General features: G+C 37.9%; 1 protein-coding gene across 1 annotated transcript in view; it reads left to right on the top strand.

Annotated features, from left to right (window-relative positions):
- The first annotated feature begins 1,619 nt into the window (after nt 1-1,619).
- The window catches only part of ZFAND3 (zinc finger, AN1-type domain 3), a 23,163-nt gene continuing 10,207 nt past the window's right edge, over nt 1,620-14,575 (top strand). Inside the window, exon 1 of the mRNA XM_010297326.1 lies at nt 1,620-1,848. Within this exon, the coding sequence (XP_010295628.1) occupies nt 1,620-1,848 (229 nt within the window). The remainder of the gene's footprint in view (nt 1,849-14,575) is intronic.

Raw genomic sequence — 14,575 nt, 5'->3', positions numbered from 1 at the left:
AATGTGAGATGCGGGGACTTTGTACTTACTGTAAAGCCAGGCACATTTTCAGCATATCTTAAGAACAGTATGACAGAAACAAAGCAGACCCAAGTGAGGCAAGTTGTATATTTGTAATGGCCATAAGCCCGTGGAGCCCAACAACTGGAAAAACACTGTGAGACAAGGTCTGAAACACTTAAATTTAGTTTATACTGCACGCGAGGAACCAGGGAGAGTTAATGGAGTGTATCCCGGAGGGAGAGGCTAGCAGGTATTCCTAGTCTGACTTCATTAGGTGTTTGGACAAGGAAAGGTATGATGTGGATAAGCAATGGAGCAGATAAGATCGTTGAAATAACAAGGATATGGACACTGTTTTAACCATGCCAGTTATCTGTTCCTGGCTAAACCAGGACAGCTAACAGACAAAGTAGACATACTTTCGATAAGCATAGGACACCGTGCAATGGAAACTTAAAATAAAGGTAAAAAAATGTCAATAGGCTATAGCCCTGCCAGTAAGATACAGTTATTTTGTTATTTGTTGGATTAATGTCCTTTCAAAATAGATTTAACTGAACTAATACTTTTATCTTGATCACTGTCTTGCATGGGAACGCTGACTGATTGCAGTAATGGCTTTCAGCAGTTGGTCTCCTTGCAACACTACCACAAACAATTCAATTTTAGTACAGTTCGGATTAAATTTATTTGTAGCTTTTGTTAAAAAGAAATACGGAGCTGATTCAGCTGTGCACAGGCTTGAGAAGGGAAAATGCCTTTTCTGGCCCGACCTGAATCAGATTGCAAAGCAGCAAATCTGCTGAAATCCACTGACATGCCACAAAAACAAGGCTTGAGCATGCCATGTTCCAGTCAGCAATGTGCATTTCATGCGCTGCTCAAAACAAACAAAAAAACCCTCCCACCAACAAACAGCAAAAGGCACTATGCTACCTGAAGTAACCCTTTCCCAGACTTTCCACACACTATTTCCTTATAAGCTAAAATCTATAAAGTTATTAATGCAAATAGTATTCTAATTCTTTAAAAATGGCTGTGCATTTTGAATTTACAGCATGCATGTACAGGTTGGGCTTATTTTGTTTGGGTTTATATTGTTGGTGTTTGGTTTACATTTAAATTGTTATCCATGTGGAAAGGGAGGGGAGCACAGTATGGTGCTTTTCATGTAGTGCCTTCGCACATGAGAGATACAGTTTACATGCTGTGCCTTAAAAATCTCCCTCCTGCCCAGGGAGGAAACAGGTCAAACCCACGTTCAGTTGTTTTTCAGCAGCAGCCTACTTCAGTTAGTTTGTGCAGGGAGGACGAAGGAGGTGCACAGGAGAAACTAAATGAGATGATGGATGAAGCCTGCAATTGTTTAGGATGGGGTGTACTCTACGTGTGTCTGTCTGTGACCCAGCCGTGGCTGAAAGGAAGCTAATCAGTTCATTTTCTATTCAATGCTGCCAGCAGGAGAGGTTCTTTATAGGGAACAAAGAGAATTTGTCCTTTACTTGATGCTCATTTTTACTGTTAAGAAAATGTGTATATGCAGTAGAATGGGAAGTATCACACTGCTTGGTGGTGACCCCAGCTGAAAGCAATATACCTTCAATCTGCCCAAAGGGATGCCTCAGCAAGGAAGTTCTAATATTTTTCCTAAAATATTTGTTGTGAATACAACAGATTCACAGTCGGAGAGTGAGGCTTCTCCTGTGAAACGGCCACGGCTACTGGATGACAGTAATGACAGACCTGAAGAAACCAGTCGATCCAAACAGAAGAGTAGACGCCGATGCTTCCAGTGCCAAACAAAACTGGAGCTAGTACAGCAGGAACTGGGATCATGTCGCTGTGGTGAGTACTGCTTGTCAGTAGCGTCTGGCTTTCTAATGCAGCCATGCTCGGATCCGTATCAGAGGTGGAAATACAGAGAACACTTGCATTTTGTATCTTTCAAAGATACTTTCAACAGAAGCTATAGCTTCCACTGGTAGCAAAAAGTTGTAATGAGTTCCTGTCTAATTTCCCCTTTAAAACTTTGGCCTTGATGTACTGCCTTGTCTCAAGAGATCCCAGATGTTAATGAATTTAGCTTCAGAAGTCCCTGTAAGGCGGGAGAGCGTCATACCCACTTGACAGGAGAGGAAACACAAAGCACATCAGTAAATGTGCAAAGATGACAAGGTTTTTACAGAGCTTAAAGGAACATAGGTCAGCATCTACATTCTGCATTTTATAATTGCATTATTATTAAAAAGTTGAAAACAAAAAAACCTCTTAACTGCAAATGTTTTCATTCTCACAGTTAGATGCTGGGGGGGAGGAACTGGTTGTTCACCATTGTCCTGGTTTCAGCCAGGTTAAACAACAACCATACACTTAAAATCATGCAACCTGCCTTTTCTGAAGTTGATGACACTGTTCAGCTAATTGAATTGAGGATGATGATCTCATGTGGACAGCTAATTGGGGTCTCAGATTAACATGCAAATAATCTTTCTGAAATAATAATCTATGTGACTAGGTTCCAGAGGAGGTGCTCTCTCCTTCATGGAACAATTGTGTTCATAACTGGTTTAAAAGTGCTCATCAGACCCAATGATAATGCACATGGTAGTTTTACCTACTAATTATTTTTTCATATAATCATGTATTGAAAGCTTACGCTTGCATTCTCTGACCATGCTTGTGTTGATAGGTTTGGAGAAGTTTGTTTAGTTACTTCATCATGTCTCAGCAAGGGGATAATTTCCAAAAGATTTCCCTAGACAATAGGTGCGATTCACATTGCACCTGTGAAATGTAGAATATTGTATTAAAATGTTTTCTGGGTAGAAGGCATGTCCTCCTGAGCAGCAGTGAGGAGAGACAGGATTGGCTGAGCAAGTTATAGAGACCCAGTTAATGAATTCTGTATTGCATACCAAATAGCAAGCGAAGTGATAGAAAGCTGCAAAGATGCCACGTTATCCTTTGTTCTTTTCTTCAGCATCTGTCTGTCTTCAGCCTTTAGAGGTTACTGTTGTGTTGTGCTCTTTTGGACATGAGACAGGCTTTGTTTCAGGTATCAGAGCACTGTTACAGAAGTAACACACGTTGTCTGTGAAGCCACCAAACATGAAATCAAAAGCTGTAATGTTGAAATTCTTGTTATGGAAATCATGTGTCTGGATACTTTGAGGTATCCAGCGAGATTTTTATCAACCCAAAGAAATCTGGCACTATCAATGATGCAGTTGGTATGGCTCTTTCTGCTTGGCATAGTAGAGGCTGGAGTTTCTGCTCTTGGTCTGCTGCTGTCACATACCAATTGACTGAGGCTGCTCGCAGGTACCTGACTGAAATTGAAGAGTCCTCCCTAATACTGGGAGCAAGAGTTTTAGAAGTTTGGGGACAACTGAAGAAAAGATGACTTAGAGATTACATTGTATCATTAATCTTTCCTGCATTCTGCAAAATGGGAGCTATGTAAGAGCAATGAAGTTGAAAGCAACTTTTTTAAAGTCCTTCCATTGATAGACAATGTTTTCAGAATTACAAAATAAGACTTGCCTCTTTTTTTTTTTTTTTTTTTTGTAAACTGGATGATAAATACATCGAGTTGGTTCCTCTCAGGTTCTCTTGAAGTAATTCCATAATTCAACATTTTTGCAATATAAATGTTGTAGGAATTATTATTTAAATTGTTTCTACTGGATATACACAGCTTTATGGAAATACTTTTGTGAAAGTTCAGAAAATGTGTTAATAAAACATGAGTATGAAACAAAAAATTCTGAATTCCTCAGCAATAAGTGAGGAGATGAAAATTTGCATTCCTATGTGACATATTACATCTGATATAGTTTAAAGGATGTATAGTAAAGATTTATATTCCACACATCTAATGAGAGAAGTGGGAGGCTGGAGTCGTGTTTCCGTGTTTACAATACGGCTGAAAAGACTGGAGATCTTTGGTTTACCTGTGAAGCTATAATGTTTCATTAATACTGTATTCGGTACATATGTATAATCTATAATGAAATGCTCTCATATGATGTTAAAGTAGGCACACCCTGCACTCCTTAGTTTTAATAGTCATATTAATAAGAAGCAAACAAAACCCTACCACTGAGCAACACAGGTCATCTCAGCTTCACATCACCTAAACTGCTTTATCAATACTCATCAGCAAGTAGCTTTTGTCATTTGTAAAGAAGCTGCCTCAGAAACCATTCTCACTAACTTTGCCCTCCTGTCTGTAAAATTAGTTGCTTTCAGTTGTGAATGACAAGCCAGGTCAAAAACCCTGGGGAGGAGGTGATGGGAAATGGGACACACTAAAGATGTTAAAATTCTCATTCATTTAAAGTGTTTTCTAAATCCCTATGTGATCAGGTTATCCTTTCTGCCATAATGTGAAGCACAGGTAATGATGCATGTTTAACTGGAAGTGTTGGAAATATAATCAACTGGTGTAAAATAAGCATGTGTGTTCTTCAAAAGTAATGGTTAAGGTAGAACATTGTTTGATCTGGACTTTGGACCCCTGCTGTTAAATTCTTGGCATCTTAATCCTTAACTGAAGCAGTGGGGAAAAAACGTGGAAAAAACCTTAACTTTAAACATAAAAAGAAATTCTCATAGTCAGCATCAATAAAAAGGCAGATACGATCTTTAGAAGGACAAATGTGTGTGTGTGTGCTTGGATGTAAGGAGACAGGATTAACCACATAAATACTATGTTGTTCCAAAGCTGTGTCTGAAACACTGTTGTTAAAATCCAAATTAACTCTTAAAACTCCACAGAACAGCAATTTTATGGTTTGCTGTTACACATCTTTCTGTCCTAATGTTCAAAGTACTGGAAATCGTCTCCTTTTTTGCTGATGTGTCCTGGTGACTCTTTCAGTGAGATTTTTAGTGAGATATAGTGGAAAGAAAAATCTGTACATAATGGACAATGTTTTAATATAGACATACCTGCAGATATTAGTCCAGCGTAACTGGGATTTGCCCAACCTGGCACAACCTTTTTAAAAGGGGACAGAGAGAGTGAGCTGCTTGTTTACACCTAAGGCTTTACACCAAATTCAGAGATCTTTGGGAAACTGCTGTATTGGCTCTACTGTCTCCTGTAAGACCTGTCCAGAGAAGTGATGCTGCTGAGCTCGTTCCCTTGACACTACATGGAATTTTAGACAGATATGACAGTGCTGCAGGGCTTTGCCATGAAGAAAAACAATTCCTATGGAGAAGGGAGTTCCAGTAAGGGTTCTTCAAATTCAAAGACAACATTTTTCAGCTATAGAAAGATTTGTTTATTTTCATACACGCATACTCTCAAAATCTTTTTTTAATTCTGCTTCCGCTCTGTACAAGTTATTAACTGCTGACAAGAAATTCACATCTCATAAATAATGCTTAAGAGCCATTGGTATATAAATTGAATGTGTTATGAATTGTGATGGGTCTTTTTGTAGCGTTCTGTGCCTGGAGCAGGAAGAACAGAGGATGTCATTTTCATTAATTTCTAATGAGATGCCAATTAAAGGCAAGGAAGGAACTCAGAAGGGAAGAGTCATAGAGCTCCCCTGAATCCTGTATCCTGGGGCTGTCAAAGGAGCATGCTGCCAAGCCTCCTCTGAAAGTTCCTGTAAATTACAAACTCATCCAGAGCGCACACAGACAAATTCAGCTTCCCTTTGATCTTCAAAAGAGCAATTTGTAAGATGAGTTGTGAGCCTTTTCACATGGCGGACTGGGAGAAGTGATAGGAATTGTTAATTGCTGATGCACTTTGCAAGCTTCAGTGAGGAAGAGAAATTTTAAAATGAATTCTCATTTTGTGCCTCTCTGATGCGTAACCTTCAGATCAACACTACTAGAACAAAACCAGCTTCCTATGAAAGTTTCTAGATGACAGCTACACTAGGCATGTTTTCCAGACAGCAATGTTCTCTAGTTTTGGGTGGGCCTGTCGATAGTTTAGTGTCTTGTGATGGATGACGACTGTATTGAAATTATGTATTTATTTAATATTAGATTTACTAGGCAGTTATATCATCAAGGAATTACAGGAATCATATTCTTCAAGTTACATTATATTACAGCATTTCTGCTGGAAGTGTAAGTAGTCCGAAATCAATCGCCTGTGATCCTTGATCTGAAAATTGTCAGTTCAGTGATGTGATAAGCAGGTAGTAACCATAGACTTACTTTAAAACCAGGGTAGCGAGTTTGTGAGTGAAAGTAGCTATATAACACAGAGTTCTGGAAATGTATTTTAGAAAAAGGCAGATTATTTATTTGCAAATTATACTGCAGGCTTTGTCTTAATTACTTGACTAGATGTATGTTGCTACTAAATAAAGGTGTGTACACTTTTAAAAGATACTGAGCTGTAAACCTCTAAGCCATAGAAATTGTTTGCACAGAAAGGATAGCTTAATTTTATGGCAGACACTTAGTATTTTACAGCAAAATGTAGTTCTGGTATCTCTTGCTGCGTAAAGACAAGGCACAGAAGTCCGCCGTGGTCTTTAAAATTGTTGGAATTGCTGAAGAGGTATGAGGATATTCTAGATGGTCAGTAAAGGAATCTTACATCTGTCATGTTAGATCCAGTCCTAGCTAGCAATTAAAGAAAAATTAGTACAGTGTGTCAGCTCTTCAGCAGCTTTGGTGTAGAATGGTTTGCTGTTTGTAGGCTACATCCTTAATAGACATGTCTGCAGCTCAGGCTCCATCTGTCCAGAACTCTTGGTAATCAGTGGGGTGGCCGAGATAATGGGCCTTGGGAAGTCAGTCTATCTTCAGCTTCCAGTCACAGTGCCTTAGAGAGAGGTTGCCAATTTGTTTGTGTGGTTCTTGGGTAGGAATCCAAAGGTTTTCCTGCTCCTTGGCCAGAGCAGATGCTTAATAGGATGGGAAGATATTGAAACCTTCCAGTTTGATCAGACTGTATTAAAAAAAATAACTGCTCAGTTGTGGTGCAATCTAATCAAACAGTTGTTAGCAGTATTTCTTGCCTGTGTGGACAGAAAGATTTTCTTGGAGTTTTACTGGCCTAGGTTGAATTGTAACAAGTTACAATTTCCCAGAATGAGGACAGTCTTGAACAGTTATGTATTCACCGCTGCTCTTGATGGTGACTCTGCAGTAACTACTAACCTTGGGCATGGGTGAAGGCAAAATGTGGTGTTCTGCAGTTTTTATTTGTGAGGTGCTGGCAAGTATCGATGATTGTCTGTTTCTGGATTTGAAGAGATGCACATTCACAAGTGGCCTCTACAGCGGGAAGACTTTGAGTCAGGAAACAAGAGTTTAACCTTGCCAGAGTGCTGCCCCGCTGAATGCATGGAATGAGGGCATAGCACATTGTTGGAGACACACAGACCGCTCCTTTATAAAGGCATAGCTTTCCTTCCTAATTGTTAGGAACTTTATGTGGGTATAACTTTAACCACATAGATCACTGTCCATGCTCCTCATGGTGACTGAGATCTAACTACTTAAAGCATGTCTTTACAAAGAGGACACAGATTTTTGTCTTTGCAGTATACACTGTGGTGGGCTTCTTGGAGATGGTGCTGGATGTGACTTCAATGCAAACTGGCTAAATACCATGTTAAATCTTTATTAGAAGTTGGTGAAATGCCTCATCAAGATGTGATCAAAGTGGGTAAGATTGTCTTGATAAAATGGTTTCTAGTTCTAGTAAGTTTAATAGCAAGCTGCTTGCTCTACAGCTTAACAACACAGAAAATCAACATGTCTGAATAGTTGATAACTCAATTTGTACCTGACTGCTTTGTGGCTTGTTTCTTGTAAGATTAATGAACGAAAACACTTAAGATTCTCCATTCTTTGCTTTGATTAGAGGAGGGGACAGGAAGAATGACAAATAAAGAAAGGAGGCCATAGTAGTACAAGATGTCTATGTTGCATAGTACAGTTGGCTGGGATGACAAATTCATTCATACAGGAAAATGAAAGAAAGATAAAGGAGAAGCTGAACTGTGAAAGAGTATAAAATAGGAGGTAAAGCAACAAACTAAGTATTGGAGTAATCTTAAGATTACTTGCCTAGAGGGGAAAAAAACATGTAAATGAATGTTTAAATGCATTGATTAAAAACAAACAGAAAAAATAGGGGCAGTGGGACAGGGAATTATAAATGCCTATTTAGTAGATTAAAGGAATCATTGACAGAAACAGAGGTACTCTAGTTGATTACTAAAATAAATGAAAAAACTTACTAAAGACAGCTCATGAAAGAATGCACATCCAAAAAATGCATGTGAAGCTCTCAGGTTAATTTCTATACAGGTATCAGTGCACCACATTCCTTTGTATGTGAACAGTGATCATGAGGGAAGTTACTCATGGGAACAATATAAAAAAACTGAGAAGTCGTTTGAAAAAAAAGTAGCTCAAAGGAAAGCTGTCTGTAAGGTGATGAGCGAATAAACCCATGGGGAACACATTTATCTTGCATTAGAATGTTAAAAAGAAACCCTCATTATAGCTCTTACAAAATACCCTACATCCTAAACCATCACCTGCCTTATGTCTGGTGGGTTTTAAAGATAATTCGGTGCTTGCCAAACTATGAAGAAAAAAAAAAACACAATGGAAAGGACTTTAAAACATTAACAAGGAAATGCAAATTAAAGGAGGTCCAACCACCATGAGAAAGCATTATAAACAAGTTGTAAAAATCTGTAATCTTGGCAGGGACAGGAACAAAACTTCTTCAAAATACTTAGCAAACATATTTGTTTGCTTCTAAACTATTTCAGAAATGTGTCTTGTGTATATATATACACACACAAACACACAAGCATAGTTAATAAGTATAAAAAAGAGAGTTCTGTTATGTTACTATGCTTATTTTTCCACATCCTTTTTTTTAAAATTAGTCTTGTATAAATCTGTAATAACCTGGTGGAATTCTTTTCTTGTGATTATTTAAGTGTCTGTTACTTTACCTCTGTTCTGGTCTTCCACTAAGCAGAGGGGTAAGAGGAAGAAAAGAACAGATTCATATCAAGCACTGAGCATTTCTGTTAGCCACCAGAAACAAAATGCGTGCACACAGAAGAAACTGTACCTTTTTTACTGATACAGTGGCAGCAAGTCTTACTGTGATTCAGTAATAAAACAGGTATAAGAAAAACAGCTGCAGATTCTTAACTTGTATAACAGAGCTGCTCGTTCATAAACACAGGAGATGAGGCACTTGTTTGTATTGTGCCAGGATAAATTTTGAATGATTTGATATACTCAGTTAATTTAGAAATTATCATCAAAAGTACAGGAGGAAAGAAACAAACTTGAATAGATAAGGGAAAAAACCTCTGACAACTGCTTCATCTTTGTACAAAGTAGTCCAACATGTATTGAAAATAATGTTTCTCTTAAAACTCAGTAAAATGTTAAATCATGGCTCTATTTCCGTGGAACCTTTTTCTGTGGAGAAGAATTTGTAATGGTGCTGGTAAATTCACTTTCTAGATGGATAAGGTTTATCTGGTACAAGCCAAAATGGCTTCAGGAGATGATTATGTATTGGTATAAGAGATATACTTCCATTCGTTAAAATTAAATATGTGCACTGCTTCTGGAGATTATGAGTCAACTAGTTCAATAAGAAGTATTAAAGGAAAAATAAATCTTATTAGTAACTGGTTACATACTATAATTCTAGCAAGTCTTCCTGCCAGGCCTTAATGTACTGTATTCAGCTGTCTTCTGTTGACTGTTCTCCCAAGATAGTTATTCCCAGAACAGTATTTTTGCCTCAGCCATTCCCGTAATGTCTAGAATTTTAGCTTACATTACTGCAAGTATTTAAAAAAAAGAAAAAAAAAATTTAAAAAATTGAAGTTTGAATTCAAACTCAAAGGGATGCTTTGTTGTTTTTTTTATTTTACAAAGATGTTATCTCAAGACTGTAATTTAATTGATAGGGAATAGGAGCTGTTAACTGATGTTGGTAATATGAGTTGGCTGGGATGACAAATTCATTCATACAGGAAAATGAAAGAAAGATAAAGGAGAAGCTGAACTTTATGTTGATACTTGATAAAATGGTTTCTAGTTCTAGTAAGTTTAATAGCAAGCTGCTTGCTCTACAGCTTAACAACACAGAAAATCAACATGTCTGAATAGTTGATAACTCAATTTGTACCTGACTGCTTTGTGGCTTGTTTCTTGTAAGATTAATGAACGAAAACACTTAAGATTCTCCATTCTTTGCTTTGAGTAATATGTATTCTGAAAATACTAGAAATTAAGCAGTTAAAAGCAGTTCACTAATTGGTGTGTCATGGCTTCCAAGGACAGGACCCAGAAAAACACTTTAGTGTCTAGGATTTGAAAAAGCTGCCCACAGATTTAGAAGTGTAAATGGAGTTCATGGCCTGCTTATAATTAGGAATCATGACATAGAGTTTGAAAAGGCTCTAGTATATTCCCACAGCTTGTTCAACTAATGTGAGTTCCTTACAGCATGTACTGATTCTGGTTTCTTCCACCATGCTACCTAAAGTTCTGATTAGTAATGTACCCTGAGCCTCTTAGTTAACTTCCTATAGTCCCAATCAATACATGTAATTGAAATGGGTCAGTCAGTCTCTTAAGTCCTCGAGTTTTCCTTAAATAAAACAAGGTAGCATGTTATTTTTAAAAACAGAACAAAAAAAAAGACATTTTATTTTGACACTACTAATGTAGTAAGTCCTTCAGCATATAACCTTCATGCCATTTTTGCAGGGAAACAGCATGAGGCGGGGGGGGGAAAGCATTTTGTTGGTGTGCCACATTAGGTCTCTTCTTCCATACATAACCTGTACTGTGGTTACAGAAGAAAGAAGGATACGCATGAAGTAAAAAATGATGCAATTTTTAATTGTCTTGTATGCACAAGAAACACATGGCCTAGTGAACCTGAACATAAAAATCTAGCTGAGACTATCTTATTTCTAATTCCATCTCTTTCAATACCTTTAGGGAAGTAATTTTCTCAGTCTTCGAGTAATTTTTTTTTTCTTATCAGAAAAATGAAGATAATGGCCACCTACCTGCCAGATGTTAAAGGAAACATTTTTGAAGGTTAAAGTGCTCTACTTTTTCTAATGAAAATTCTTTCTTTACAGTGTTCTTATTTATCCAGAGTCTTACAGGCACATGTTGTATCTTCACCAGGACTGTGCGCTTAGAAAGCTTCTGCTAGTCAGCAGGCTGCAGTGTGTCCTCAAAAGGAAAGATACTACCTAGAAAGCATCCCCCTCGAAGTGAATCAAGCATATTTGCCCATATGTTAACAAAGAGCTACGTAACATAAGTACTGACTTTCCTAATGTGCTTGATATTTGAAGCAAACACAGAAGGCCCAAAAATATGCTATAATCATCTGACAAATCCTGAAGCAACATTACCAGCTAGTTCAACTGACCATGAAGTAAGGCTTAGGTAGGCAGAAATGATGGCCAGTGAATTTTGTGGTTGAAAGTCTGAATTCTTCACAGGAAGAAGGGGGGGGACGACGGGGACCTCACACCAATTGCTGCATCAGAACTGGGAGGAGAAAAAGGATATTGAAAGGAATTGTCAAAATTTGCCTTGAAAAGTCAGGATTCTTTACCAAGTTGTAGAGGTATTCCTCATCCCCCTCCAGCTAAATAAAATACTGCCTAAAGGAAAATGCCACCTGTGGTCTTAAATTCCATATCTAAGGTATAAGAAAGTGTTAAAGCTAGGTACTGGGACTTGAGGCTACCTGGTTCTCTGCTAGAGTTCTCTACTAAGTTGCTGTGGGCCTTCTAAGGAAATGGTGTAAAGATCAGTGTGCATCAGTTTTCACAGAAGTTAAAAGAGTAATATTAGTCTGTGTCAGGGGCTTTTGATATTTCTGACCTTGGAGGAAAGTTTCAAGAGCTGAAAAACTGTATTTACGGATATTCTAATCACTAAGGTATAGTATTTTCTTCAGTAGGTTTTAAAAAGTAATACATTTATTTAACTGTATCTTTATATGTATTGAAATGAAAATGTATACCTACAGAGGTGTTCACAGCCATTAGATGTTCCTGAGTTGCTGAAAGTTACTCAAATACGTGCATAAATGGTGTACAGAGGGTCCTGCCATGTTCTGAAGAAGCAGGAGCAGGGAATGTTGTGTAAGACTTTGCGCTCAAAGGGGAAGGGTGGAAGTGTACGTGACTTTTCCTACATGGTATATATACAGCTTCTGAATGGAGCTCTGTTTCCCTTTGGTTAGAAGAATTACTCTTGACATAGATAGCAAGAGGCTACAGGAATAGAAGACTTGCATGGGAGCAGGTTGTGTAATCTAAGAGACCCTGGACATAAGGGGAAGAGAGACAGGAAGATGATGACAGAAAATAAATTTCACTTAGGTTTAAAAGAAATGGAGCTGCTGCTCTCCAGTGATTTTGGCCAGCAAGTCTAGCTGTTGTCAGACTGTAGATCAATATGGTGCAACCTCTAGAAAGCTATTTAAACCCAAGGCATAAATAATATAATTCAGGAAATATACTGAAAGTCAAACCTGGGATCATATTCAGCACATGATGATTTGAAATCAAAATACATGCAGGATCCAGGAGACCAGTTAAAATTAATACAACACGTGCAGTATGTTAGTATAGACCCTTTCATTATTCATTCCAGTTCTGGTTTAGTAGCCTTATCTTTCCTGCATTTTCATTGGGCTCAGAAAAATGATACACATACATTATTGAATCGCTCAGTATTGCTTGCTATTTTATTTAAATTATTGGATACACTTTGGCTTTTAATTAAATTCTCAGCTTCTGGGAGAAGTGTATTAGCTCAGGTGGGCTTGCTGTAGAGAGAATTCTAGAACTATTAATACTCATCTAGCTCTGTTGAAAATGCCAAACACTCTGCACAAGGCCCTGCATGGGTGTTAGGATAGCTCTGTCATCCACCTGCCCTTTCTCAGGAGACTTTTTTTAAGATTTCACACTACTCTCAAATCTAAATGTTCTGGGGAAGAAACAGATACTTTCTTATATGCTGGTATAGCCTATGGAAAATCTTATTTTATAGGAGTACTACTATTTGCAATAGTATTACCTATTATTATGGTTTACCTCTACTTTATTAGGTGTCTATTCTTGGATGCTAGAATGCCCTTTTGGCATAATTCTGCTTTTTTACTGCAGATCCTGTTCTTTGGATTTGTCCTCCCACATCCTACAGGATACAACTTTGTGAAACTAGTAATAATATGGGACACGCAGTGTTGTTTGTATATTCTCAGCCCTGAAAACATGGCAGTGAATGTTTCTTTTTACAAGTGTAGCATTGATATTAATTCCTCCTGAATATATCATTGCAAGATCGCATGATTAATCAAAAAAGCAAACTCTTCACCTAACTGAAGTCTAAACTTTCAATTTTGAACCTAGCTTTTCCTCTCCCCTTAAGGTAGTCATACGCTGGTGGTCACCCTCTGGCACCACTGTTGATGCTGCGAGTTGTTGGGAGCAAAATGGTTTCTTTGAAAACTCTCTTGTTAAACTAAACTTTAACCATTTGGTGGGGGGTTTTTTGTCTTTGTGTTTCAACAATTGTGCAAGCCTTTTGGAGAAAACCGTTTCTTTGTTATACTGAGAAAGTATGTGACAAATTAAAATGCTAATTTCTGTGAAGTTGCATCTATCACCACAGATGAACTGGGACCATACCCCAGTGCTACAGACGTTTCACAACAGTGGTAACCCAGCATTTGTGCTAGCTGGTAAGTCAACATGTAGTGTCATGACTACTGCTTGTGTCTGGTTGCTGTGGATTGCAACTTAAGACAAAAAATTGAGGACAGTGTGTAAAGGTTGGGAGGGGAGCCTACAGGTGAAATGTGTAGGTCAGTGACTTCTGAGGTATAAAGCCATTTAGAATTGAGTATTGCATGCTGTGTCTGTGGGAGTAATCATGTACCGAAGTTGCTCCATTACTGTCTACTGTCTCCAGTAGATGTTGGCCTTAACTCATGAATCCATAGTGGGGTGAAGAAGTTGTGATGTAAAAGTAGTTACTGTAATGTGCACGTGTTCTGTAGAGCAAGAAAAATATTTGGTCCAAACCAAAGATTCAACCACCATTATTTTGTGGTACATGGTGGAACTGAGATATGATCCTGACTGAGACCTGCCTAAGACCTGACCCACTTCTTTTAATTGCAGTTTACTATTACAAAGCACGTATGCTATATTTATTACTTTGATTCATTGAGGATTCTTTGAAATTCAGAAATAATTTCCTGTAAACCTCAGTTCTGTTCCTGAAGATGCTCCCTACTTCTGTGGAGTTTGGTATCCACTAGAGTAGACACAGGACTTGAATCTAGGACAGTGCCATATCTTAATTTTTCCTGCTCCAAATACACTGTCTTCCAAGAACCAGGAAGAAACACTTTTGAATTCTTCTTAGTTCCAAGGTCAAGTAGAATAGTGTCTGATGTTGAACCTCCTTAAGAATTACTGATTTAAAAAAAACCCTAAAAAATCAGCATGTGCTCTTTCCTCAAGTGATTCTCTGTTCAAAATTT

This window comes from Phaethon lepturus, unplaced genomic scaffold (genome assembly GCF_000687285.1).
Source record: "Phaethon lepturus isolate BGI_N335 unplaced genomic scaffold, ASM68728v1 scaffold27791, whole genome shotgun sequence".
NCBI classification, from domain to species: domain Eukaryota; kingdom Metazoa; phylum Chordata; class Aves; order Phaethontiformes; family Phaethontidae; genus Phaethon; species Phaethon lepturus.
This window is presented reverse-complemented; position numbering and strand designations above follow the sequence as displayed.